A 27,677-nucleotide genomic window follows, 5' to 3' on the forward strand; every position below is an offset into this window, starting at 1 on the left:
TACCTATCTGTCGCCCATTTGTGGAGTCCCATTTATGCTCTGGATCCCAGGTGGTAAGACAGTGGTGCGCACACAAGACACAGTGCATCTCTGGCTAATTTTAATTATTTTAATTTTGGGTGTGTTAATCAAATACTTGAAAATTGAAAAGGAAGAGAAAGCCAGCCAGCCCTCAGAGAGCATACACTGAGAGTGGAGGCCCTGAGGTGTCCATGTTCCTGAGGTGGTCTCTTACTTAGTGGCTGCAGGATGGGCTGTGCAGGGTAGGGGGAGTGAGGTTGGTGGGGCTGGTTCCTTCCTTTCCTTCCTACTAGATCAACTCTGCTTCTGCCAGGTTTATGTAGGATCGGGCTTGACCCAAGGTTTTCTGCTGCTGAGAAGCTCTCAGCGAAACCCCCAGTGTAGTGGCTCTTAGCTAAGGGCACGCCCAGGAGTGTTCTTCACCCCATGTCCCCTTTCATCTTCTGTTTCTCTTTCCAGCGGCTCCTTCCCTCTTGCTTGTGGATTGGGCCTGGGGCCTCCTGTGTCAAACATTTCCCTCCTACTCCTGCTCAGCCTTTGCATTGCCCAGAGCTCAGCCCAGTGCTGGCAACAGTTGAGAGACAAAGAGGGGGAGCCCTGAAGTCAGAGCTCAGCTCTCCCCACGGCCAGCACATGATTATGCCCCAGATTCCTCATCTCCAAGATGGTGATGTTAACAGAATCTGTCCAGAAAGTGTGGACTATATGAGGCGTTGGCAAGCCAGAGTTATTTGTTTGTTTTTTGAGTCAGGGTCTCACTCCATCATCCAGGCTAGAGTGTAGTGGGACGATCACAGCTCACTGCAGCCTCCACCTCTTGGGCTCAAAGGATCCTCCCATCTTAGCCTTCCTAGTAGCTGGGAATACAGGCATGCCTCACCATGCCCAGCTAATTTTTTCTTTTTTTTGTAGAGATGGGGTTTTGCCATCTTACCCAGGCTGGTCTTGAACTCCTGGCCTGATGTGATCCTCCCATCGTGGCCTCCCAAGGTGCTGGGATTACAGGCATGAGCCACCACACCCGGCCTCCAAAGCGTTTTAAACATCACCTCACCCACAGTAAGGATTCAATATCCATGGACCATCATTATTATTATGACCATCACTCCAGTCCTATTTTCTCTTTCTCTTTTTTCTCCCCCAAATTTGCATGAGTTTATCCTCTTTTCTGTCCCCACTTTTTTCCTACCTCCTCTCTCCTCCCCAGTGACCACCACCCCCACTACTACCCTGAAACTGCCTCCAAGGTGACCAGCCATCTGGAGAGCCAAAGCTCTCTGTGGGTTTTGCGCAGGCTTCATCATGGACTCCCCTTTCACAGCATTGGGTCCTGGCTCTGCCTCCTCCTGGAACGCTTGATTTGCTGGCTTCCCCCCACCTCCTTACTCCCAGTTGCATTCTTCCCAGGGCTGTGCTTCCAGCCTCTTCTATCACTGCAGGTCCTTACCTTTGGTCACCCCAGCCATGCCAGGACATTGGCTTTGACCTCAGCTGCAAATCCCAGTTCCCCACTGTTGCTGAACCTTTCTATCTACACCTCCCAGGGGCCCCAGACTTTGTATGTGTCAAACTCAGATTTCTGGAGGCTGGAGCTGCCTTCAGTCTTGGGGACTGGAGGCAGAGATTAGGGACAACAGGCCTTTTTAAGCAACTGAGAATTCAATCTGAGGGCACTGGGAAGCCTTTGCAGGTGGAGGGAGGATAAACCCCAAATTCGTCCACCCTCAAAGACCCTGCACTTCCTGATTCTTTGTTGGACTCTTTAGGTTGCTGCTAGTTTGTGGGTGTGTGGTTTCTTTTACATTTAAATTCCCCCTGCTGGTGATTCATGCATCCCTCCTAGACTCCAGAGCCCCAAATACAATGTTAATAAGTTGCATCTGGCAGAGCGCAGCGTGCTGGGGTGTTTGTGACTGCACTGTACTTGATGTCTGGTAAGTTTCTGAGGCCTGGCTCTTTGAGAGTCTTTGAACAGGGCCTTCTCTGGGAGCCCAGCAGCAGCAGCCTGTTGTAGAGGGACCGCCCCCTGAATGTCCCTGGTGACCTCCCAGCCAGGCAGCATCACACTGCCCCTTGCTGCTAATTCCCCTTGCCCACCCCCAGCCCCACCTGTGGGTATCTTGTCCATTTACACCCAATTTGTTAGGGTCCGTGCCTTCCTGTCACGTGCTCATAAGACCCAGGTGTGCATGTTTGTTCTGGCCAGGACCCAGTGCCCAGGTGAATGTGCGTGAGGGGATCGAGGGGGCGATCCTGCAGTCTGCTCTCAGCCTTGCTGTTTCCAGGGACCGTGCACTGCTGCCCCTCTCAGAACCTCAGTTTCCCTATCTGTCTTTACAAAGTAGCTGGCCCTGAGCCCTGCTGCCCACCTGTCTGTGGAACACTTGTGGAGACCAGCGAAGGTGGCAGAGCCCAGGTTCAGGGGTGGAGGCGGTGAATGAATATGTCACATTGTCGCCTTGTAGCGAGTGCAGTGCTGTTCTGGCTGCCCCAGTGCCAGGACAGTCTAAGCAGCGGTGGTTTTTAAAGAGAATGTCTATTCTAATTTAAAATTCTGTGTTTTAAAGGCCAGGCATGGTGACTCATGCCTGTAATCCCAGCACTTTGGAAGGCCGAGGTGGGCAGATCGCCTGAGGCCAGGAGTTTGAGATTAGCCTGGCCAACATGGTGAAACCCTCTCTCTACTAAAAATACAAAAATTAGTTGGGCATGGTGGCGGGCACCTGTAGTCCCAGCTACCTTGGAGGCTGAAGCAGGAGAATCACTTGAACCCAAGAGGCAGAGGTTTCAGTGAGCTGGGATTGCACCATTGCACTGCCTGCCGGGCGACAGAGTGAGACTGTGTCTCAAAAAAATCAAATCAAATCAAATCATGTGTTTGTATTAGAAGATGTCCTGGTGTTTCTTTGCATTTCTTCAGAAGCATTCATAGGCCAGGGGTGAAAATACTACCATCTTTTACTCCAAAAGAAACACAACTTCCCATAATATTTTGGATTTCCAGTATCTGGAAGGGTAACTGATGTTGCTTTTGCTGATAATAGGTAGCAGAGGTGTTGGTCATTACGGGGCCACCAAGGAGCCTGGAAGGATCCTTTTCTACTGTCCAAGGCCGGGCTCCCCTCCCCTGTTTTCTTTTCCTCCCCTCTCTAGTCCACTCTAAGAGCCAAACTAATCCAAATATTTTCCTTTCCTCTGTAGGCCCTTGGTGTTTCAAAATCTAGAAAACTCTAGGGAGTAATGTTCACTTGATGTAGTTTCATGTTGGCAGTTAAAAATGAACTTTATAAAACAGACTTGTAGTCCATTTGGGAAATGCACAAAGTGATTTTTTTAAAAGTTACACCACAATCAATATTAAAGTGTTTTCCTTATCTTTTTTTCAAACCTGTGAGTTTATTTATGTAACTTTATATCCTAGTTTTTCATGCAGTATTTTAATATAATCATTGCCTCATGACAAGGGCAAATTAGACATCACAGTTTGCAGGGCTTGTCCACCTCCCTCCCTGCCCTGTAACAGACTTGCCCACCCACCTACCCATCATGTGCTTGTCTCCTTACCAACCATCCATCCGTCACAGGTTGAGGTCTCTTCTCTGAGGAACAGGGCTGGGTTCTAAGAAACAATTATCAATGCGACAGGCAGGATCCCTGTCCTTGGGGAGTTACTGCTATATAGGAACCAGCGTGTAAGTAAACACAGGGGAAAATAGCAGATTGTGGGGGTCTCTGGGTGGTGGGTGTGGGGCTGTAGCCCATGGTGTGGTTTTGACTTCCACGCATGGGTGGCAGCGCAGTGGTGGCGCAGGTTCTTGTGGCTGCCATGTGTCTATGAGACTGTCCACACTGGGAGGCTGGATTTAAACACTAGATCTGGAATTTCCCTACAAAAAGGTGGCCCCATGGGTGCTCAGGACTGTGGGGTTCTTCTATGTGGGGTGAACTGAAGGACTGTATGTTACAGTGTGGCAGGGTCAGTTTTTGAGCTGGGATAGCCAGTCTTTTTTTTTTTTTTTTTTTTCTTGAGGAGTCGCTCTATCCCCAGGCTGGAGTGCAGTGGCACAATCTCAGCTCACTGCAAACTCCGCCTCCTGGGTTTAAGCAACTCTCTTGCCTCAGCCTCCTGAGTAGCTGGGACTACAGGCGTGCGCCACCATGCCTGGCTAATTTTTGTATTTTTAGTAGAGACAGGGTTTCACCATGTTGGCCAGGATGGCCTTGATCGCCTGACCTCGTGATCCGCCCACCTCAGGTTCCCAAAGTGCTGGCATTACAGGCGTCAGCCACTGTTCCTGGCCGATGGTCAGTCTTAGAAGGAGACGTGAACCTGACCCAGCATGCTGACCCTGAAGAAGGGGGCTGTGCTGTAAATGCAGTGTTCTCTGGTGTTAGAAATTGTGTAGTTATTTGTAGCATCACAGGTACTGCTGGAGGCAGAGGGGAATTTTTAGAGGGATTTCTTAGAAAACTTTATGTCTGCAGCAAAGTCTGAAAGGATATACACCTGGCCAGGGATCACCAACTCTGAGTGTGACAGAGACCAGGCAGGACCTTACATGAGTGGCCAAGGAAGGGCAGGGGTCATAGTGGGGGAGGGGTGGAGACCCCAAGAGCCCATGAAGTGGGCAGCTACCAGTCAACCCTAGCAGACCATGGTCACATATGGAAATATGGGCCCTTAGTGATGAGATTTTTTAAAATATTGAGCTGAAGCTAGAGACTGTACCTGATTTCTAAATGAAATCTAGATTTTTTAATGTTGCATGCTACCTCAAAAATAAATACATATATACATACATGCACCCTATGGGTCATATAAAATATACCAGCAGTCTTCCCATTTCTGACTTGTACCTCAAATTTAACTTAGAAGTTAAATTTATTATGATTTTTGTATTGCTTGTTTACATTTTAATTTTGTTTGCCTTTGAAATGAGCATATATGTATTTGTAAGCAGGAAAAAAGAAGGAAGACATCTTTATAACCCAAAGGGCTCCTTACCCTTTCATTTTTGTTGACGCTCCCTGGGCAGGTGGGTGACAGTCAGGTTGCCTGGACTGCGGGGCTGGCTGCTGGAGTATTTGCTCAGTGGGAAGAGGACCCATATCCAGAAAGAGGAGGGAGGACAGCCAGCGGTTCTGCAGGCCAGGTCCCAGGGCTGCTGACCAAGGCAGCAGACAGGTGGGGACCTGGGAGCACGCTAGGCACTCACTCATTCCATCATCCATTTCCTCATTCATTCATTCATTCACTGGGTGTATACTGGGTACTTACGGTTCAGAGAACTGATCTCGGCCTTAGGGTTATAGCAGTGAACAAAGTAGACAACAATCTCCACCCCTATGAGATTCAAGAAACAGTAAGACATAGGGTAGGTCCGATGGTGCTAAACACTGTGGAAAACAGGCAAAAGTGGTGGATAGAAAGGCTGGGGAGGGCCACGGTTTCCAACAGGATGGTCTGAGAGAGTCCCACTGAGAAGAGACCTGAAGGAGGGGTGTCACTCCATTACATGTGAATTAAGTGCTTACTGTGTGCTAGGCACTCTGGACGGTCCCCTGGGAACATTCCTATATTGATGCTTTCTTTAATGAACTTTTGCAGAGATACAAAGCATAGTTCTTTGGTTGCATGCGACAGAAATACAGTGTACACTTGCTTAAATTTTTTTTAAAAAACAGAACTCACTTTTTATCACTGGCAAATCTAGTGAGAGGCTACCTTCAGGCATGGCTTGATCCAGGTGGTTAGTCTGTGTCATTAGGAACCTTCTCTCTCTTGGTCTCTTGCTCTGCTTTCTCCAGGTGAGCTTCCTTCTCAGATAGGCTTTCTACACAAGATGCCCTGCACAGCTCCAAGTTTGCATCTCATCAGCTCAGCGCCTGTGCCGGAAGGACTGTATATCTGTTCTTTAATGTCGGCCAAAGTCTTGGGGTCACTCTCACTGAAGAGGCCAGGTCACATGCCCATCTCTGGAGCCTGGGGTTGGCCTTCCTGAATCACAGGGTCCCAAAGGGGAGAGGGCATCCCCCAACAGAAAATCTGGGTGCTATTAGCAGAAGAATGGGGACTAAACACTGGGTAGTGAGGAACAGCAGATGTCCACTCTGACAACACTTGGATCAAGGAAGCAGGAAGGGCTGAAAACAGCCTGAAAACGGGGAGACCTTCAAGGGTCCCAGCGTGTGACCAGCAGACCATGTGAGCTTGGCCAGGTCTTAGTGCTCCAGTCTCTAAATGAGGGTGATCAGCTGGTTCTCTGAGGATCCTTCCAGCTTGTGATCTGTGTGAGTTTTAGATACATTATCTGAAAACAGATATGATTGAATTAAATTACCAGTTTTGAAATAATACAGGGTTATGGATCCTGGGTAGAAGATTTTTTGTTTTGTTTTTATTCAACAACTAGCTCTGTTGGTGAATTGCTGAGGAAGCCGTGAAGGACATGAGACCCACCTCTGCTCAAGCTATGCTACTCCTTGCTGGTGGCACCTAACTACACCTCTGTCTTTATGGTGTGCAGCAAAGCTTTGCCAACTTTTCAGTCTGGTAATGGAAAGTGAGCTTCACTGTCATAGATGTCATGCTTTAAAGGCTAGAATGATGCATTAAGGAAGATTTACCCTGGCCTCATCTTCCCGTGCAAACTTACAAGTAGGCCATAGTTGAAACAGCACGTGACTACCAACAGCTGTAGGAAAACCAGCTGTGTGGACATTGGCATGTGTTTCCAAGACACTAAGCAGATATCTCAGTCCAGAATTTTGTTTTAATGGTTATGTCTCATCTTGACAGACACATACCAATGTATTTCCCCAGGAAGATGGGGAGGGAAGACAGGGATTGCTCCTTGGTGACGCTGCTGACGTGACTTTCTGACCCTTTCTGTTAGTCAGACGTCTGCAGGGGCCAGCATTTGTGTTGCATGGTGGAAGGCTTGGGAGTGAGTCATCTCAAAGCCAGAAAACCATGCATCACCCTCTGCAGAATGTACTAGCAGTCATACAGTTGCACAAGTAGGCAGCCACAGGCCATGTGGATATTGAGGTGGGTAGTGCAGTCAGGCAAGAGCCTTAGAGGCCAATGAGGTTGACTTGAAGCCTGTCAGCATTGCTGCTTTTTGGCTGTGTGTCCCAAGTCAAGTTACTTGAGCTCTCTGCATCTGAGTTTCCCATCTGTAAATCTGAACAATAATGGTACCCACTCATAGGAGAACATACGTGAGGTTCTTGTCAGCCAGAATAATGACTACTGTTGGTAGTGGTGCCATTCCTAATGGGCTAATAGGAGACAGAGTGGCATAATATTCATAGCAGCTAACATACACTTTGCATGTTAGGACCATTGTATTCATTATTATTAGCTACTGTTCTTAGTTCTTCTAAGCACATTAACTCAGGTAGATAACGTGATTATTCCCACTAACCTACATAGGTCCTACATATGGTCCTGACCCACAGTGAGTCGCCTGACAATTTTTAGCCTTTCTGATGGTGTGAGAGTGACACGCATCCAGGAGAAACTGTACTTTGAGTCCCCATACAACCATTCTTCTTTTTTTCACTTTCAGTACAGTATTCAGTAAGTTACATGAAATATTCAACACTGTATTACAAAACAGGCTTTGCGTTAAATGATTTCGCCCAATTGTAGGATAATATGAGTGTTCTGAGCATGTTTAAGTGGGCTAGGCTTTAAAAGCATGCATTAAGATGCCAAATCCAGATAATTCCGTATTTTCACAATGTGGAATAGGCAAATCTTCTTGCTACTACCTTACTTATTGGATTTGTAGGGTAAGCTGAGCTGTGATGTTTGGTAGGTTAGGGGTATTAAGTGCATTTTCGACTTACCATTGTAAGTTGAGGTTCATGTGAGTTATCATCATCATTGTCAATTCACAAATGAGGAATCTGAGGCACAAAGAGTTTGGTAACCTGCCTGGAGTCACAGGGCAAGCGAGTGGTAGATGTGTGATCAGAACCCACGCGGCTGGTTCTAGAGCCCTTGCTCCTAACCACCACCTTCGGTAGTCTCACTGCAGAAATAAAAGCTGCACAAGACGCTTCCTGTAGGTCAGGAAATGTTCTAAGCACCTTCTAAGGATTGAGTCCTTTAACTCTCGTAACAACCAAACCCTTGTAGGTAGGTACAATTATTCTCCCCATTTTCTAGATGAGGAAACTGAGTTACCCAGAAAGGGCTAAGAATACGAAAGGAGTTCACATCCTCGTTGGCTGGGTGATTTAAGACAGGGAAGCTGACCTCTCTGAGCCCCTGGGTTGCCACAGGGTGAGAGGCGATCTAGGATAAGCACCACCTGCAGTCCTGATGTGGACCAGACCTTCTTTGGAGGGGGCCTACTTTATTCCTAGTGAGGGCCTTGCTCACAGATCCCAGCTTTATTCCTGGGCCTGTGCCTTGTCTCTGGCTGTCCCTGGCAGCTGGACAGGGCTGAGAGCCCTTGGGAAGGTGTGGCATCTTGGGGGAAGAGGATTTTGAAGAGATGCCTCTGCCCCTGGCTTGGGCCTTCTGTGGCACCAGGAACCAGCTTGGCCCTACTATGGATGCAACAGCAAATAACACTGTGAACCTGTCCAACCACTGCAGGACAAATGGTCGAATAGATCTGGGTCTCAGTTTACTCCGTTGCAAAACGGGATGAGTGTGGAATGAAAGCATGCAGTTAAAGGTGCCAAATCCAGATAATTCCGTATTTTCACAAGTGGAATAAGTAAGTCTTTTTGCTGCTACCTTACTTATTGGATATGTAGAAATTTTCAAGGATATTTCTTTCTTTTAGAGGTAGGGTCTCACTGTGTTGCCCAGGCTGGAGTACAACGGTGCAATCATAGTTCACTGCAGCCTGGGCTCTGGGCTCAAGTCATCCTTCTACCTCAGTCTCCCAAGTAGCTGCGACTACAGGTGCATGCCACTATGGCCGGCTAATTTTTTTATTTTTTGTATGGATGAGGGCTCACTTTCTTGTCCAATCTGGTCTTGAACTCCTGGCCAGAGATGATCCTCCACCCTTGGTCTACCGAAGTGCTGGGATTCTAGGTGTGAGCCACTGTACCTGGCCTCAAGGGGCTTTCTTAATAGCTGGTTTCTATTGTTGGCTGTGTGAGTTGTGTCTAGCTTCTCCCTCTATAGCAACATTAGGAGCTGTATCCTTATTGTTAGGCCCATGTTTGTGGTTATTTTGTCCAATTAATTATCGTGAGGATGAACTTTTGGATCATTTTAATGCTCTTGGAAAATGGTGTCAAATTACCGTATGGAAATTCATGTCAATGTATACATTCATAGTTGTGAAGCGAAGTGCCTGTTTCTCCACATTCTTTCTTGCATTTGATATGCCCATATAGAAGTTGCTAATTTGAAATATAAACATACTAACTTATTTAAATTTCCATTTGGCTAGTTACTAGGGAGGATGAGTACTTTTTGTTTGCTTATTGATTGGGTTTTTTATTTTGTGAACTATGTTATGGCAAAGCATTTCAGTTTTCTTTTTCAAATAAACTAATATTTTCTTATTACAAAAATGTACAGTCATACAATTTTAGACAGTGTAGGAATGTGTAACATGGCAAGTGCAAGTTCCCTAGATCAATCCTAACCTTGAGAAATCACCACTGCTGACAGTATAGGAATGATAATTCCAGAATCTTCTAGAAATTTTTCAGTGCCATCCATTTGACTTTAAAGACTTCTGAAGGTTCATTCATGGTTTTCGTGTGTTAGAAAGTGTTTTGTCCAGCGACGTCTTTGTCAAATAAAGGTAGTAGGCTTATTTTGATAAATTTACCTTTTCAGAGAAGCCAAGTAGCCTAGTAGGGGTGGGGGTAACCGCACCTGCGGTCCCCACTGAACGCTGGCATGTCTCCCTGCGCTCAGCAGGGTGTATGTGGACTCTGATCTGTTGGCCTTGTCTGGTCTGTTGACAGGATTGCTTTTTGTCTCTACTGTCAGGCTGCTGAGCTGGAAGGGCAGTGGTGGGAGGCTGAGGGGCTCCTGCTGTTTTGAGGGTCCCGGCACCATTGCCTTAGTGATAGTCACAGCCAGTTTCTACTCTCTATGTACTTTATGTGCTTGAGTTTACTTAAACCTCACAACAGCTCTGTGAGGTATAAAACCTAATATTATTCCTATTTTTCATAGCGTAAGACTTGGATTCCTAGAGGCTGAACCCATTTGCTTAGGGCCATGAGATAGCCAGCTGGAACTCAATTCCAGCTCTGCCAGGCGCTGAGACCCCTGGAGATGTTAGCTGTTCACTTTGCAAATCTGCATCTCTTTGCACCATCTCTCCATGAGCCCCATCTCCCTGTCAGTCTTTGTACATATTGGCCTGGTCCAGATGTGTCCAGGAAACTGGGGAACCCCTTGTTGGTTACCAGTGTTATAAAGACTTTGAGCAAGTTGGGGTGGGTAAAAGCACATGTCTCTCCAAGGGCTGCATCCCAGAATCAGGGCTCCCGAGTGAGTGGGAAGAGCATCTTTGCTTGGGTCATAAAGGGTGGTTGCCATGGTGGCAGCTATGGCAGCACTGACGCAATTGCTGGTCCTCTTCCCACTGGAGCCCAGCTGGTGAGCTGGGAGTTAGTGAAGGACCCAAGAGAATGGGGCTTGCTCTGCCCTGTGCTTTAGATAGACCATGTTTGATAGAAATATTTGGTAAATAGCACGTAGCTGATAACCACAGTCATTTTTCTTGCCCTAGTTTGTGGCTCTTGTGGATTAGGTGGCCAGAAAAATCTTGATGCAACTTGGTGGAGCTCTGGGGCAGGATCCTGGAATCGGGCTGTCTGGCCCTACCCTTTAGTAGCTGTGAGGCATTTCCAAGTCTAAGATGTTAGTGCCACAGCTTCCTCATCTGTTACAGCCCTTATTCCACAGGGCCCCCGTGAGGATTCAGTGAGTTAATACTCATAAAAAGCACAGTATGAATAGTAATATTATTATGAAAATAGTACTAATATTACCCTCTTTTACTCAGAATTACCTCATACCCGGCACTCCCTTTTTTTTAGCCGTCATTGAGGTCTGCCAGGATTCAGCGTGGTGGCTTGCTGTTTGGTGCAGTGCTGAAATCATCTCAGCTTGCCGGTGGCCTTGACATTACCTTCCTTTCTACCACATAAGCTCTAACAAGCCTGACGCAGTTCCACTCCCACATTTCACTGACAGTTTGGGAATAAACATGTTTTTATGTGTGGCCCCAGTCACTGCCAAAAACAGCATTTATGGAGCATCTAATTACCTTGGAGATTGTGGTGGGTCCTGTATTGGAGTCAATAAACTGCTTTAAGCAATGCTGGCTAATTTAAGAATTTTTGGCATTTTAAACTGTTAGGATCAACAGAACATTTATTATAAATGCCCATATCTGAGGACCCACTTTCAGGATTGCAATGTTCATTTTGGAGGGGTTGGGACACCTACATATGGATTTATTAGTTCCTGATCAATATAGTATTGAATAAAATATAAAGACTTTCTTCTGCTCCTCACAGGGCAAGAAACCCTTATGAAGTACCTGTTTGATAGAAACCAGTAAAGTATGGTATCTAGAGATATAATTTTTGAGTAAAGAGTTTTCTAGGATTTGAAAAACGTGAATTGACCGGGCATGGTGGCTCACACCTGTAATCCCAGCACTTTGGGAGGCCGAGGTGGGCAGATCACTTGAGGTCAGGAGTTCAAGACCAGCTTGGCCAACATGGCAAAACCCCGTCTCTACTAAAAAATACAAAAATTGGCCAGGCGTGGTGGTGAGCGCCTGTAATTCCAGCTACTTGGGAGGCTCAGACAGAAGAATTGCTTGAACCCAGGAGGTGGAGGTTGCATTGAGTCGAGATTGCAACAGCGCACTCCAGCCTGGGCAACAGAGTAAGACTCTGTCTCAAAACAAACAACAACAACAACAACAAAAAAACCTAAAAAAAAAACCACCTTCTAAGCCTTGATTATTTGATCGAAATCTCTTAATATTAAGAAAACTGAGCCATTAAATTTTTTAAATTAAAATTACCCTTATATTAAAAGTACAATATGCACACAGAAAAGTTTACCATTAATTTCCATGGATATTTTTATTTGCAGATGTAGAAAAACCAGTGAATAAGACTTAATCTCTGATCTTTATTGTTTTTATTATTTTTTTAAAGTCCTGTTACACTTCATATAAAGAGAACCAACTCAGTATTGGCTCTGGGCCTGGTACATAGTAAGCATTTGAGTTTCCATCTCCTTTCCTCTGTTGTCGCTGCTTCTGCAATGGTTTTAACATCTGTTTCTCTGTTCGTCCACTCTAGAGCCAGACTGCCTGGGTTTGAATCCCACTCTGATGCCTACTAGCTGTGTGATTTTGGGCAAGTCATTTAACCTGTCTGAGCTTCAGTTTTTTCACCTGTAAAGTGGGAATAACAAATATGCCTACTCAGAAAAGTTTTTTGAGGACAGAATGAGTTAATACTTATTTAGCATTCAGAACAGTGTCTGGCTGTGACACAGTGAGCCCTCTATAAGCATTGGTTCTTTATTTTTTATTTTTTATAATTATTATTTTTTGAGACAGAGTCTCGCTCTGTTGCTGAGGCTGGAGTGCAGTGTTGCAATCTCGGCTCACTGCAACCTCCACCTCCCGGGTTCAAGCGATTCCCCTGCCTCAGCCTCCCGAGTAGCTGGGACTACAGGTGAGCACCACCATGCTCAGCTAATTTTTGTATTTTTAGTAGAGATGGAGTTTCACCACGTTGACCAGGCTGGTCTCAAACTCCTGACCTCAAATGATCCACCTGCCTCAGCCTCCCAAAGTGATGGCATTACAGGTGTGAGCCACTGTGCTCAGCCAGAACTGATTCTTTTTAAACAGCGAACCCTTGACAACATTCTCTATGATAGAGAGATTGAGGATACCCCCAGTCCATATGATAACGGGCAGTGGTGCTCATGAGTTAGGGAGCCCATGACCAGATCCCACATCCGTCTCATCAGTGGAGAGCTTTGGTCTTATTTCAAACAAGAAGGAGGGGCCCTCAGAGTCGGTGCGTGGGAAGGTAGAGCACAAACAAGGAGTCCTGGGTAGAAAAATATACTCTCGGGAAAGAACAGGCTCTCCCCAGGCAAAACTTTAGAAAAATAACAATCTGCTGCTCCTTGATTAAAGGGTAGAAAACTAATTATCCTTTCCGGAGGGACATGAGGCTGCTCTCTGCCAGGCTGTGACCTGGAGGTGCAGGATGTGGATTTCCTTAGGATGTAATGAAGCCTTTCCCATTGAAAACGTGCGATGATTCAGATGGATGTGGGGGGCAGCGGGAGGGGAGAGGGAGAACGATCCCTTTGCTTTTAAAAGCAACTCCTGGACACTTCAGAAACATTTGCGGGTCAGCATTTTGAAAATGGAAAACTGATTTTCTTAAATTAGATTTCCAAAAAACCTCTGTTACAAGACATCCCTTCAAAAATGTTCTGTAATTTTTGCTAATTAGACCAGCTGACAGTGAGCTTAGATGTTTGAAGTTTGGTGCTGCCATCTATCCGCTGATGATGCAGATCAGAATGCCAATGAGGTGGTAACTGGGAAACACTTTTTTTGTGTGTGTATGCTGAAGAAATACCAAGTAGTGTTAATTTTAGTTTCTTTAGTTACGGGAAGAGCATGAAAAATTTGATATTTGTATAACTGGTATAGTATATTCCTCATTGTCTTCCACACCATACTGTTAGGGATGGAAATTTCCCATTGGCCTGTACCATTTGGCTGCAGATGTCAAGAAAGTTCAAAAAAGTCTTACAAATAGTTATTGAGCATCTACCATATGTCTAGAGAGTGGGGATAAAATGTTGAAAAGATAATGAAGTGCCTGTCCTCTTGTACATATATCGTACACTATCTTTATTGTTGAAAAGAAGTGTCAATATGTACATATATTGGAGACAGAGTCTCGCTCTGTCACCCAGGCTTGAGTGCAGTGGTGTGATCATAGCTCACTGCAACCTCCACCTCCTGGGCACAAGCAGTCCTCCCACCTCAGCCTCCCAAGTAGCTGGGACTACAGGTATGCACCGCCACAACTGTCTACTTTTTGTATTTTTTGTAGAGACAGGCTTTCGCTGTGTTGCCTAGTCTGGTTGGAGCTCATATTTTAATTACTTCAGTGGACTGACCAATACCTAAGCTCTCTGTCAATGTATATTTTATACAAATAATGCTTCCTAGGTATCTTTGGACAAGAATCTCTAAGCTCTCTTTCTCCATTTCACTAATGTTTTCCTGTCAAGTCACCAGGGATCTCTGCTTTGCCAAATTCGGTGGGCACCTCTCCATCCTCCTGCTTGGTGAAATAGTAGAGTCTCCCTCTTTGAAGCACTGTCTTTACTTGGCCTCCGTGTTGTCCCTCTTACGGTTTTCCTCCTACATGGGGCTCCTCTCATATCTGTAAGCTGATGATTTCTGAAAACACGCTCCTTATATTTAGCAGCTAATTCCACATCTCCATTTGGAGGTCCATACTATTCCAATGTTATATGCCTGCTCTTGATTTTTGTCCCCAAACCTGCTCTTCCCATAGCCCTTCGCTGTCTTCTCATTGTTCAGGCTAAACTTCTTTAGAGCATCCTTTACTGCTCTTATTTCACCTTCTGTACTTAATCCACAGTAGATCGTGTTATTCCTGCCTTCAAATATGTTCATCATGCCGAGCGCGGTGGCTCATGCCTGTAATCCCAGCACTTTGGGAGGCCGAGGCGGGCGGATCACAAGGTCAGGAGATCGAGGCCAGTCTGGCTAACAGTGTGAAATCCTGTCTCTACTAAAAATACAAAAAAATTAGCCAGGCGTGGTGGCACGCACCTGTAGTCCCAGGTACTTGGGAGGCTGAGGCAGGAGAATGGTGTGAACCTGGGAGGCAGAGCTTGCAGTGAGCCGAGATTGTGCCACTGCACTCCAGCCTGGGCAACAAAGCGAGACTCTGTCTCAAAAAAAAAGAAAAAATGTGTTCATCATTCCACTTACTCCTCACCACTCCCACTGCCACCATCTTGATCCAAGTCCCTGCCATCCCTCACCTGGGCCACCGTAGGAACGTCCTCACCTCCTTCCTGCCCCTGTCTTGCCACCTAGAGCTGCTGTCCCCATACAACATTGAGAGCAATCCTTTTAAAACTTAGGTCAGGTTTGTTTTCTGCTCAGAATCCACCAGTGGCCTCCTGTCTCCCCTGGACTAAAATCCAGAGACCTTGAAGTAATCTGTGAGACCCTTGTCATCTGGTTTCAGCTCCTTCTGTGACTCTCCACTCTTGCTCACTGCTTAGCCCACTCCAGCCATATTGGTCTTGCTGCCCCTCAGCCGTGCCCCAGGAACTTTGCATGTGCTGTCCTGTCCACCTAAGACAGGCTCCCAGCTCTTGCAGGGAGAAGCCTGCCCTGGCCACTCCATATTAAATACCAGCCACTCCCACCACCCCCTGATCCCCCACCCTGCTTTGTCCTCCTCCATAGAATTTATCACCTTCTAATGTAAGCTCTGAGAGAAGAGGAAGTATATTTTGTCCTCTGCTGTATCCCTATGCCTAAAACAATGCCTGGCACATGGTAGACACTCAGCAAATGTTTAAAGTTAACATTTGTTATGGACTCGGTATGAACCAGGTAGTCGGCACAGTGCTTTATAGGAATTACGTATTTACTTCTCAAAGCAACCCTAGGAGGTCTAAGTCTTATCATATCCATTTTCAAGTTGGAAGCTGAAGACTGGGAAAGTTGTATAAGCTGTCCAAAGTAATTTGATGGACTTGGGCTTGAACCCACCAGGTCTTGGAGACTGCAGAGCCCATGCTTCTGACCACCCTAGGTTACTGTTCTCTCTCTCTGGTGGCCTGAATTTGCTCTAGAAGTGTTTATGGTAGCTGACTAACACACAGAAATGTGAATGAGCAATCCATGGACTTGAAATGAGGAACTAGGCAGGAATCTTGGTGCGTTTGTTAAGATGAGATAGGGTCTCTCAGGAGTGTCTGGGGTATGAATGTGCTGTAGGCCAGATACTGTCTCCTGGATGAGGAGAAAAGGGAACCACACCAGCTGGGGTTAGTAAGGTGAAAATCATACATAACCCAAAGTGCTTTTTTTTTTTTTTTTTTTTTTTTGAGACGGAGTCTCGCTGTGTCACCCAGGCTGGAGTGCAGTGGGCGATCTTGGCTCACTGCAAGCTCCACCTCCCGGGTTCATGCCATTCTCCTGCTTCAGCCTCCCGAGTAGCTGGGACTACAGGCGCCTGCCACCATGCCTGCTAATTTTTTTGTTTTTTGTTTTTTTGTATTTTTAGTAGAGACAGGGTTTTACTGTGTTAGCCAGGATGGTCTCAATCTCCTGACCTCATGATCCACCTGCTTCGGCCTCCCAAAGTGCTGGGATTACAGGCATGAGCCACTGTACCCGGCCTTAACCCAAAGTGCTCTTAAAAGCCCTGGGGAAGGGGTCATGTTGGCGCCTGACTGTCCATCTCTCATTAAATCTCTCATGGCTGGTATCCTCTTCAATGCTGTTCATTTGGATAGCTCCAGACCAGACTGAGAAGTTGGTTGGCATTTGAGGGCCTTTTTGTTCCAAAAGTGCTTATTTAGGATCCAGTTTGGCCTGAGAGAGGCCTGGGGAAAAGGAGATGACTGGAGTGAATACAGATCCACAGCCTCATGTCAGGCTTGCTTTGGGTCCCTGCCGGCTACTTAGAAGACCCCATGAGATGGCTTCCACTATGGATGTTCTTCTCTGTCTCTCTCTGAAGTGCGTATGTTGTATTCATGTTCTTTCATCGTGTATAGAAGGCTTCCCTGTGTATTGGTGACCACAGACTTACTGAGAGGCCGCACCATGAATTCATTCTCATTATTTATTAAGCTCCTATTTGCTGCAAGGAGTGCAGTGACAGCAGCGAGTCTAAACCAGATAGTCCATGGCTTTCCAGAGCTCGTCCCCTGGAAGAGGGCTCTCTTACAGGGTCCCTTCTGTGCTCCAGTCACTAAGAGCTTTACGTATATTAACTCCTCTACTCCTCACAACAGCCCTGTGAGAGGGGGTCTTGTTAGTACTTTCATTTTACAGATGGAGGAACTAGGGATCAGAGATGTTAAGTCACTTGTCCAGCGCTACACAGCTGGTGAGTTGCAGAGCCGGCTCCAGCTTCTGTGCTCTTAACTGCTGGGCCAAGCCACCCCTGTATGGCAGGACTCAGGAGGCACTGACAGTCACTATTGCAGTTCTCCTTCTGGGAGATTGCACGCATGAAAAGTTGTTCTAAAGATACAAGCTTTGCAGGAAACTAAAATACAAAAGGGGAACACAGCAAAATGGCTCTTAAGTGGGAGCAGAAGACAGACCAGCTGTTGCTGCTGAATCTCTGAGCACAGAGACAGTGTGGGGGTGGGAGTGGGAGGACGTGGAGAAAGCCAGAAGGTGTGGGAATTCTTATCATCGTTGAGTGACTCAAGTAAATATATGTCTCAGAAACAGACGTGTAGGACTGATTTCTCACAAGTACTGATGAAACTCCACCACTAAGCCACTTCTGTCAAATCCCAGGCTGCATTAAAATGCTTGCTTTCTCAGCTTATTTACTGAATTTTCTCTTCTGGAGTAGTTAATAGGATTTTATTTCACATCATTTTTCCATGAGGATTTTTTTCCATTAAATATGTGTCTTTTATTTTGCCTGAAAATATTTTTATTTCACCCTCACTTTTCAAAAATTGTGGTAGGATACACATAAAATATTACCAGTGTAACCATTTAAACCATTACCATATTTACCATTTTAACCATTTAAAAATGTATAATTCGGTGGCATTAAGTACATTCACAAGGTTGTGCCCATCACCACTATCGAATTCCAGAACCTTTTCATCATCCCAAAAGGAGTCTGCATACTCATTAAGCAGTCACCTCATTCTTCCTCTTCCCCCAGCTTCTGGAGCTAATCTACTTTCTGACTCTATGGATTTGTCTATTCTGGACATTTCACATAAATGGAATAATATAATATGTATTCCTTGTGTCTAGTTTCTTTCACTTTGCGTGTTTTCAAGATTCTTCCACGGGGTGGCATGTATCAGTACTTCATTCTTTTTTTATGGTTGAATAATATTCTGTTGTGTGGATATATCACATTTTGTTTATTCATTAGTTGATGAACGTTTCATACGTACCTTTTCTTTTTTCTTTTTCTTTTTTTGAGATGGAGTCTCGCTCTGTCACCAGACTGGAGTGCAGTGGCGCGATCTCGGTCCATGGTTCAAGCAATTCTCCTGCCTCAGCCTCCTGAGTAGCTGGAATTACAGGCACGCACCACCATGCCCAGCTAATTTTTGTATTTTTAGTAGAGATGAGATTTCACCATGTTGGCCAGGATGGTCTCAATCTCCTGACCTTGTGATCCGCCCGCCTCCACCTCCCAAAGTGCTGGGATTACAGGCATGAGCCACTGCGCCCGGCCCTCATATGTACCTTTTCAATAGGGTTATTATAGTACCAGCCATGTGCCAGACACATTGCTACTTGCTATATCCTGAATATATGAAAAATTCTTATTGATCAATCAATAAGAAAAAAAACACCTCTTTATATAAATGAGCAAATGACCTGAACAAGCATTTTACAGAAGAGGAACTACAAATACAATATAATTTCATGGATTTAAAAAATCATTTCAATCTTTTCTCTAGTTAATTCTGGAATTGGTTTGAATAGAGTAGTTCTATATTATTTGGAAACTATGCACATGTATGTGTTTGAGATATTCCCTATTTGGGGGAAGAATTTCATTTGTTGCTTTGTTCAAATAGATCTTTATACATTTGTGACCTAAAGATGATTTGGTATTTACAGATATAGTACTACCTCTCTAAAGCCTTTGTAACATATTTTGTCCTTTTGATGTTTCTGAATTCAGATGGACACTAAGATCCTTTTAGAGAATGCCTCGTTTTTAGCAGGGATTCTCAATTTATGCATTTTGGTTGTCACCAACTGCTAAGACATGGAGCAGTGGACTTTCACAGTCAGAGGTTCTTGGAAAAGGAGTGCCTTATTTTTCTTTTTCTTTTTCTTTTTTTTTTTTTTTGAGACGGAGTCTCGCTCTGTCGCCCGGGCTGGAGTGCAGTAGCCGGATCTCAGCTCACTGCAAGCTCCGCCTCCCGGGTTTAGGCCATTCTCCTGCCTCAGCCTCCCGAGTAGCTGGGACTACAGGCGCCTGCCAACTCACCCGGCTAGTTTTTTGTATTTTTTTTAGTAGAGACGGGGTTTCACCGTGTTAGCCAGGATGGTCTCGATCTCCTGACCTCGTGATCCACCCGTCTCGGCCTCCCAAAGTGCTGGGATTACAGGCTTGAGCCACCGCGCCCAGCCAGAGTGCCTTATTTTTCTATAACTGTGCTGTTCAATATGATGGCCACATGCCACATGTGGCAACTGAGCACTTAAAACATGGCTGGTGCCAATGAAGATGTGTCATAAGTGTAAAATACACATTGCATTTTGAAGACTTGGTATGAAAAAATAATAAAGTATCTCTAATGCCTTTTTCCTATTGATTATGTGTTTAATAGTATCTGGATACACTGGGTTAAATAAACTATACTATTAAAACTAAACTTATCTATTCCTTTTTATTTTTAAAATGTGACTAATAGGCTGGGTGTGGTGGCTCATACCTGTAATCTCAGCACTTTGGGAGGCTGAGGCTGGGAGATTGCTTGAGCCCAAGAGTTCAAGACCATCCTGGGTAACGTAGGGAGACCCCATCTCTACAGAAAAAAAAAAAAAAAAAAAAAAGCTAGGTATGCTGGTGTGTGCCTGTAGTCTCAGGAGACTGAGGCGGTAGTATCACTTGAGCTGGGGAGTTCAAGGCTGCAGTGAGCCATGATCATGCCACTATATTCCAGCCTGGGCAACAGAGCAAGACCATGTCTCAAAATATAAATATATACACATATACATATATACACACACACACATATATATAATAGAAAAATTATGTATGTGGCTTACATGATATTTCAATTGAATAATGCTGTACTTAAAAAAAAAAAAAAAGGGCCCTGTGCGGTGGCTCACGCCCGTAATCCCAGCACTTTGGGAGGCCGAGGCGGGCAGATCACCTGAGGTCAGGAGTTTGAGACCAGCCTAACCAACATGGAGAAATCCCATCTCTACTAAAAATACAAAATTAGCTGGGCATGGTGGTGCATGCCTGTAATCCTAGCTAGTTGGGAGGCTGAGGCAGGAGAATCGCTTGAACCCAGGAGATGGAGGTTGCAGTGAGCCGAGATTGCACCATTGCACTCCAGCCTGGGCAACAAGAGCGAGACTCTGTCTCAAAAATAAAAAAAGATTGTAGTTTCATTTAATCTACTTCCTTGTCAACAAACATTAAAGTTGTCATACTTCTTCCAGTTCTTCACATGTGCCATATTCTCCTTTATTTACCACTTAACTCTTGATGATTTTTATCTTCTATAAAACAGTTTGTATAAGATTGGAATGATCTGGTTTTTGTTTTTTCTTTGGAAAGTTTGATGGAATCCATTATTTAAACTGTCTGGGCCTGATGTTTTCTCTCATTTCTTTATTAATTATAAGGCTGTTCAGGCTTTCTATTTCTTCTTGGGACAGTTTTTATAAGTCATATTTTCCTAGGGATTTCTGCATTTTCTTTAAGTTTTCAAATTTAATACCATAAAAGTATTGATAACATTCTTATTGTAGTTTTTATTTATTTGTTAAAATGGGGACTTATGATGGTTGCTCAGATTAGAGTGCAGTGACATTATCATGCCTGACTGCAGTCTTGAACTCCTAGGCTCAAGCAGTCCTCCCACCTCAGCCTGCTGAGTAGCTGGGATTACAGGCTCGTGCTACCATGCCTGGTTAATTAAAAATAATTTTTTTTTTTGTAGATTTGGTTTTGCTATGTTGCCCAAGTTGGTCTAGAACTCCTGGCCTCAAGTGCTCCTCCTTCCTTGACCACCCAAAGCACTGGGAAGCTTTAAATTTTAATTGCTATTGAATCTGTAGTTATATGACCTTATTCATAACAGTATTTATTAGAGTCCTTTCCACCCGTTTTTGAACTTGGCCAGTTCTGTCTATTTAATGTCTATTTTGTTCGTCTTTTCACCTTCTGCCTTTTTAGTATGGTTTTCCTTTGGCTTGGCCTACTTTTCCCTTTTCTCATTACCTGTTGAGTCCTTCTTCCCTGTTAGGTCTCAGAGAGGCCTCATTTTCTCTGGGAGGTCTTTCTGGCTCTTCAAATTTTGGTTGAGTCACTGCGGCACTCCTCACTACCACTTAAAAAAAAGCAATTTGCCATGTTGTAATTTTTTGGAGGGGAAGAGGGTGGATCTGAATATCCTGTGAGGACATGAAAGCAGGAACTGAATTTCTTGTCCACTGCTGATCTCTAATGTCTGGCACCATGCCTGACGTATAGTAGCTGCTCAATAATATTGGTGAATAAATTAGTGGGTGAGCTCCCATGAGTAGAGTACAGACCCATTCTCCAAAGGTGAGGGCTGTCTTTAAGGGGCCATTCTCAGCAGGACTGCTGCAAAGAGGATTCAACTAGTGACTGAGAAATTGTACCAGCTGACCATTTCTGAGGTTCTGTGATTCTTTTTTTTTTTATTTTTCTTGAGACAGTCTCACTCTGACACCCAGGCTGGAGTGCAGTGGCATGATCTCAGCTTCCTGCCTCCCAGGTTCAAGTGATTCTCATGCCTCAGCCTCCTGAGTAGCTGGGACTACAGGTGCGCACCACCATGCACAGCTAATTTCTGCTTATTTATTTATTTATTTATTTATTTATTTATTAGTGGAGATGGGTTTTACCATGTTTTCCAGGCTTGTCTCCAACTCCTGACCTCAGGTGATCTGCCTGCCTCAGCCTTCCAAAGTGCTGGGATTACAGTCGTGAGCCACCACGTGCAGCCTCTGTGATTTTTTTTTTCCCATAATTTGTGAGGAAATAGAGAGTTGGAGTTGCAGCCATGGCATGAGTAGAATGAAGCTGAGTGTGACTCAGTGAGCCACAGAAACATTATTTGGAGGTCCCTTTGTTCAAGAGACAGGCCAAAGTGATGAGCTTTCTATTCTGCAAACTACCACTTCACCGTGAGTTTCTCCACAAATAATTGGGTCTTCACCTGGCTAAACACCTGCCAGTCTCTCATCAACTATGTCCTAAAAACAGAAACTAAAAAGATGTTTAAGTGAAAGAAGCCATTATCTTCTTAAGTGGTTCAATCAGAACAAAAATACCTGGCACAGGTGGTACCACATTCAGCACAGATTTCTCTTAAAAAGTATAGCTGTTTGATTTTTCTAGTAATGCTACAATTGTTCTGATGGATAGAGAGAGGTAAAACAAGAGAAAAGAAGTAAAAGTTTCCTTAGCAAGATGTTCTGAATTAAGAATTCAAACAGTAAAATATTTAAAACATACAACTTGCTGACAAAGGTGGTAGTCTTTGAGAAGGGAAAGTGGAGTTAGAAAATTAGAGTAGAAAAGAGAAGTCTCTTTTCATGGTTACCTCATGTCCAGATTTGTGGCCATGTTGTTATCTAAAACAAATATTCGTAACACATTGAAGCCTTTGTTTTATTTTGTGTATATTTTATCCAGTCCTTAAGAGTGAGATGTAAATTTCATTGGCCCTCTAATACGAGCCTCACCAATGATAATGGTAACTAACATTTACCCTTACTGGGTTAAAGAAGGAGTCTTCTCATAATGATAATAGCTAATTTGAGTACCTACTGAGCACCAGACTCCCTGCTAACCATTTTTTTTTAAGTACATGAATTTAATCCTTCAATTTTGTGAAAAGGGATTATTAGCTCCACTTTACAGATAAGAAAATGGAGGCTCAGAGGAAGTAGAGAGTAGGTAACTTGCTTGAAGTCCCCCACCAAGAAAGGAAGGGAGCCACTATTAGAAACCCAAGCTGGCTCTTCCCTAAACACCACGTTCTGAGCCCCACTCAGTGCCCAGACAGCAGGATCAGTCTAAATACATGTTCAATTCTGAACCCATACTAAGGAGCTGTTCTATAAGTGGTCGCTAAACCTCTTCTCAAGGTGACGAGAAAGTCACATTTGTTTCTGCATGGTGGGAAAATAAATTCTGCACTAACCCTAAGGCCTATTGCTACTGACCTTATTCTGTTTGATTCCAGACACATACACTTGAATTTGAGATCATTCCCTAACTGAACCTTGAATCCTGATTTTTCTCTACTGCTGTGGGCATTTCTCCATTTCTATTATGAGCTTTCCCAAGGGTGGGGGGCTTGTGGCTTTTTTTCCCACCTTTCGTAGGGTTGCAACCTCTCTCCACGATAGCAGCCCTCCAACTCCAACTCCTCCAACAATCTTGTAAGTTTCTTGCTGCTCACGCATCCCTGACTTTCCCATGAATCCCTCTATGGAGGTGGTCATACTTATCCTTGTGACATCTGTGAGACACGGGGAAATGCTGCCCAGACAGAAGGCTGTGCTTTGTAACCATGTGTTTACACTATGCACAGCCTGCTCACATGAGGAGCCTGAGGGTTGGACAGAGACGATAGACAAGCCCTCCAAGCCTTGTTCAGAAGCTCAGCTGAATGTCTTTGTGTCTGGGACACCTGCAGCACCGAGTGCTATTTTCTCACTTGGACTTTTGCTGATTGTGCAAAATACACTTCTACAACAGAAGAAATATACCCAGGACTGAGAGGCCCCTCCTTTGGTGAGGACCTGGCATTGGTGCTTCCGTGATGGTGCACTTTATGCCGCTAGGGTCCCTCACCAGCTTCATCAAGAAGCCTTCTCAGTATGGTTCTCCTTCCCTGAATCTGTCCATTAAAGCCACCTGGGTGCTAGTGTTTGGGGAGGAGAGGAAACTATCAGGAGGCTGTTATGATATCAGGATATAATTTTTAAAAATTTATTTTTAGAGACAGGGTTTCACTCTGTCACCCAGGCTGGAGGGCAGTAATATGATCATAGCTCATTGCAACCTCAAACTTCTGGGCTTAAGCAATCTTCCTACCTCAGCCTCCCAAGTAGTTGGGACTACAGGCGGGCACCATGATGCCCAGTGAATTTTTTTTTTTTCAGTAGAGATGGTGTCTTCCTATGTTGCCCAGGCTGGTCTTGAACTCTTGGCTTCAAGCGATCCTCCCACCTTGGCCTCCCAAAGTGCTGGGATTACAGGCATGAGTCTTGTGCCTGATCTAGAATTGTTAAAAGGGACTGTAGCTAATGTGAATGACTGGAAGTCTGAATGGTGGTGGGATGAGAGGAAGGTGGGAGCTAACAATCAGGGACAGCCCTTCTCTCGGTAGGTCTCCTGGCCGCTTCTCCAGCTGACACAGGGACACCTAAGTTGCCCAACAGTGTCCTGAATGGACAGATTTGCTCTGATGCTTTTTCTCTGGCTGTGAGGCCTGATGGTGGGAAGCCCTGCTAAGCTGCTGCCCTCCCACAAGGAACCCCCAGGCAGCTTTCTTTCAGAGGTATGCTTTGCCCTGTTTGGTGGGGCTTCTCTTCACGTGAGAGGGATTGCATCCTCGGGATCTGGAATCAGACATGTCTGGGTTTGAATCCCAACTTGGCTACCCAGCTAATAGCTGTGTGACTTCTGGCATGTGGTTTAACCTCAGTTTATCTCATCTATAAAATGCAGTAGTGATAATGTTCCCATTATATCATATTACATAATGTTATATAAAATTATAAGGTTATTTATTTAAATGTATGTAATGCATTATAATATATTGTGTATAAAATGTTATATAACACCATTATAATGCTGTCTGTATGTCATATATTTACATTATAACATAATAAGCTACCTTATAAGGTTATTTTGAGACTTAGAGTACCTAAAGTGCTTAGTCCTGGGCACATCAGTAACTGAATCTGTGTTAATTACTGTGACAATTAACATTATGTATGATCTGTGGATTGCAACGTATAAGACAAGGACACATTTACTCAGAATGTTCTAGTATATATTGTTACTTTAGAAGCAATGAATTCCATCAAATAATTAGGAAAGCAAAGCCCAGTTATGACTGAGAGGGAAGGGAATGGTATCCAGGGAGAAGTATTGTTGAAATCCAAAAATTTTGTTTAAAACAGACATTTATTTTCAGAAGGACTTAGGCCAACATGTAATTTAATGGAGAAGGGTATGAAACATAAATAACCACCCACATGTTCTCTGTCTTGCGGTGTTATTAGCCTGGGTTTTTATTGCTTACGTGTGGGTGAAGAGAAGGGTGAGGCAGGAGGGGGCCTGATTTAAAGGCACATCAGGTGGGAGTTCCCATAGTTTTGGTGAGTTGCCCTGGCCCTTCTGTGTCAGCCCTGCACCCTGGGTTGAATGCTGTTCTTGGAGGCAGGTGTTGAGAGAGAAAGGGGGATGGGGGCACCATGCTGACAGCTGGTGAAAACTTATTAATGACAGAACCAGAGTTAGAGTCCTCATCTCATCCTGATTCAACACAGAGGGTATTATTTCCCCTGTTTTGCACATAAGGAAACCAAAGTTAAAGAAATTAAGCCTCGTGTTCAGAGTCACAAAGCTAATAAACACCATGGGATTTGAGGTCAGACAACTACGAACAGAATGCTGATTTCATCTGTGTGATCAGAATCAAAGCACTTAATATCCCTAGGCTTGCCTCAGTGTTCTTATCTGTAAAATGGGTATAATAATGTATCCTAACTCACAGGGTGAGAGTCATGAGATTAACTGTGTAAAATATTAGTATATGCTTTTTAAAGTGCTCAATATCAGTTAGTTGCTCCTCTTATTGTAATTACCTTGTATTTTGTCTCTTTTGTATGGTAGAGCCAATCAAGATTTTTACTCAGGTCTGACATACTACAAAGCCTGTACACTGGTCACTACATGCTTTCTGCCTTGCATTATTGCTGATTACAGCAGACAGGTCAAGGTAAAAGTGACTATTGTGTAACCAACATTTTGGGGTTTTGTTTGTTTGTTTCTGAGATGGAGTCTCGCTCTGTTACCCAGGCTGGAATGCAGTGGTGCAGTCTCGGCTCATCGCAACCTCTGCCTCCCAAGTAGCTGGGATTACAGGTGCCCCCCACCATGCCTGGCTAATTTCTGTATTTTTAGTAGAGATGGGGTTTCACCATGTTGGCCAAGCTGGTCTTGAATTCCTGACCTCAAGTGATCTGCCTGCCTCGGCCTCCCAAAGTGCTGGGATTACAGATGCGAGCCACTGAGCCTGGCCAACCTTTTGGTACATCAGTGACTAAAGTCTCAGGAAAAGTCCAAGGTGGATGCTTTTCAGAGATGCTTTTTAGCAAACATGAAATCTGAATATCCATATTGACAGACATCACATGTTTTAGGGGAGTAATTTATCTGTAAAAATATTGAAAAAGGTATTCCTGTAGTTATATTGGCAGCTACAAAATTTGATTCAATTTGGGAGACCGAAATAAGGTGCTTCTGGTGTGCCTGGAGTCTCCGTGCTGGTCTGTCTTGAAGCTGCGTCCATTGCCTCTAAGGAAATTGATGCATGTTGAGAGGTTAACAGGTATGGAAACCAGTTTCAGCACCTGTTAGGCAGGGGCTAAATGTCCCGTTAATGGTTCCTTTAAAAACCTGGAGCTCAAATGTATCCCTTGTTGGAACTCCTCAGCATGTCTGTGTGACAAGGGAGAGTTCCAGGCTGAGCTGAAGCTATACATCTCCTGATAGTGTCCATGTGGGAATTGTGTCCGTGTGAAAATTCAAGACAAAGATTGGGAGTCTGGTCTGACTTTTTGATTGCATCCAGGTTGCGTGTTAGATTTTATTTTATTTTGTACAGATGAAGGGCTATTTTAAGGCATGCTGGGGCTTTCCTGCTGGGGAACTGAGAAGGAGTTTGGGGTGAATTTGGCTGCTGAAGATTGCAGAGCTGTTGAAAACTCCAGCCACCTTGTTTGGGCCATTTCTTGAGGCATCTCTCTTTTTGATAAACCTGCATTTGAAACCAGTGACTTCCTCTGAATATCCAACCACTGAATAATGAATACATTGTCTTTTCTCTTCTAGGCCTAAACGGCAGCGGCAAAACAATTTTCCCATGTTTCCCTCTCCTAAAGCCTGGAACTTCAGAGGGGTAAGTGTTGCCCTGGGTGGCCCCTGCTGTTAAATGTCCTATTATGGATACATGCTCTGGCTTCCAGAACAGACACTGTCAGGGTTGGTTTTACTAATCAAAGTTTCCATCAAGAGAGCGTCTGTGCTTTACCACTTGGGGAAGTCACATTTCAATCAGTGGTTGTGGGTTAAGTAAAAACTTCAAGTGGCGACCAGGTGTGGTAACTCACGCCTGTAATCCCAGCACTTTGGGAGGCCAAGGTGGGAGGATCGCTTGAGCCTAGGAGTTTGAGACCAGCCTAGGCAACATGGCAAAGCCCCTACTCTACAAAAAAATATGAAAATTAGCTGGGCATGGTGGCGTGTGCCTGTAGTCCTAGCTACTCAGGAGGCTGAGGCAGGAGGATCACTTGAGCCCAGGAGGCGGAGGTTGTGGTGAGCTGAAATCATGCCACTGCACTCCAGCCTGTGCAACAGAG

General features: G+C 44.7%; 1 protein-coding gene across 1 annotated transcript in view; it reads left to right on the forward strand.

The window, feature by feature from the left end:
* The window catches only part of ARHGEF3 (Rho guanine nucleotide exchange factor 3), a 339,692-nt gene that overhangs the window by 86,608 nt on the left and 225,407 nt on the right, over nt 1-27,677 (forward strand). Inside the window, exon 3 of the mRNA XM_025375789.1 lies at nt 27,151-27,217. Coding sequence (XP_025231574.1) covers nt 27,151-27,217 — 67 coding nt within the window. The remainder of the gene's footprint in view (nt 1-27,150; nt 27,218-27,677) is intronic.

Source organism: Theropithecus gelada, chromosome 2 (assembly GCF_003255815.1).
Source record: "Theropithecus gelada isolate Dixy chromosome 2, Tgel_1.0, whole genome shotgun sequence".
NCBI lineage: Eukaryota > Metazoa > Chordata > Mammalia > Primates > Cercopithecidae > Theropithecus > Theropithecus gelada.